We start from the raw sequence: 1377 nt of genomic DNA, 5'->3' as shown, positions 1-1377 counted from the left end.
GCGGCTGCCGCTGCTGACAACAAGATGGCGGCGGCGGGGCCGGCGGGCCCCGAGAGCCGGGTGTTGGGCTACACCCTGCACCGCTGGAGCAGCTTTTCTTCCACCTACCTGCCCGAGTGAGTCCCGGCTTCGCTTCCCGGCTTTCACCCTGGGCCGTACCCGGGCTGCCGGGCCTGCGCTGGGCACCGAGCGGGGCCTGCGTGGGGAGGCCGCGGCGGGCGGTGCTGTGGTGGCGGCCTCTCTGAGGGGAGCGCGGGCCCGGCCGCCGTCGGCCAAGGGGGTGCTGGGGAGGCCCGGGATGGCCTGAACCTCTGGGTGGTGAGGGGATGGAGAGGGGAAGCCCGGTCGCTAGGCGTAGGGGGGGCGGCTGTGTGTGGGGAAGGTCTGGTCAGCAGTGTTTGGAGAGGCCTATGTCTGAGGGAGGGGGTGGTGAGCAGGGTTTGGCGGGGAGAGGGATGTGTGAGGAAGGGGATGGTCAGGAGGGTTTTGGGGGGGCTGTGTCTGATGGAGGGGGTGGTCAGCAGGGTTTGGGGGGGCTGTGTCGCTGTGTCCACAGCAGCTCCATGGGGCACCCTCCTGAGCCCCCCAGCCCCATGGGGCACCCTCCTGAGCCCCACATCCACCTCAGCCCCATGGGACACTCCTCTGAGCTCCATAGCAGCTCCATGGGGGATTTTTACAAGTGCCAGAGAAACCACCTCAGCTCCATGGGGCATCCCCTCAAACCCTCAATAGATCCATAGAGCATGTCCCCAAGCCCCCCCAGCGACCTCAGCTCCATGGGGCATCCCTCTAAACACCACATCAGCTCCATGGGCCATCTCCCCAAGCCTCACAGCCACCTCAGCCCCATGGGGCATCCCGCTGAGCCCTACAGCAGCTCCATGGGGCATGTCCCCAAGCCCCCACAGCCACTTTAGTTCCATGGGGGATCCCTCTAAGCCCCACAGCAGCTCCACAGGGCATCCCCCTGAGCCCACATCCACCTCAGCCCCATGGGGTGCTCCTCTGAGCTCCATAGCAACTCCATGGGGCACCTCTCCAAGCCCCACAGACACCACCTCAGCTTCATGGGGCATTTCCTTCAAGCCCTCAACAGATCCACGGAGCATCTCTCCAAGCCCCACAGCCACCTCAGCCCATGGGGCATCCGTCTATACACCACAGCAGCTCCATGGGCCATCTCCCCAAGCTCCACATCACCTTAGCCCCATGGGGCACCCCCTTGAGCCCCACCTCAGCTCCAAGGGTACCTCCCTGAGCCCCCACAGCCCAATGCAGCCACAATAACCCCATGCAGCGCTACAGGCTCGGGGAAGTGTGGCTGGAAAGCTGCCTGGAAGAAAGAGACCTGGGGGTTCTAGTTGACAAATGGCT

The 1377-nt window shown here is 65.1% G+C and overlaps 1 protein-coding gene across 1 annotated transcript in view; it reads left to right on the top strand.

The window, feature by feature from the left end:
* Positions 1–6: 6 nt before the first annotated feature.
* Positions 7–1377, top strand: part of LOC106887325 (muskelin-like) — a gene marked incomplete at its 3' end in the record, with an annotated part of 61211 nt that continues 59840 nt past the window's right edge. The window contains exon 1 of the mRNA XM_014941167.1: positions 7–116. Within this exon, the coding sequence (XP_014796653.1) occupies positions 25–116 (92 nt within the window). The remainder of the gene's footprint in view (positions 117–1377) is intronic.

The sequence above is a fragment of the Calidris pugnax genome, unplaced genomic scaffold (assembly GCF_001431845.1).
Source record: "Calidris pugnax isolate Ruff unplaced genomic scaffold, ASM143184v1 scaffold35, whole genome shotgun sequence".
NCBI lineage: Eukaryota > Metazoa > Chordata > Aves > Charadriiformes > Scolopacidae > Calidris > Calidris pugnax.
The sequence above is the reverse complement of the archived record's forward strand: the minus strand, read 5'-3'. Positions and strand labels throughout refer to the sequence as shown.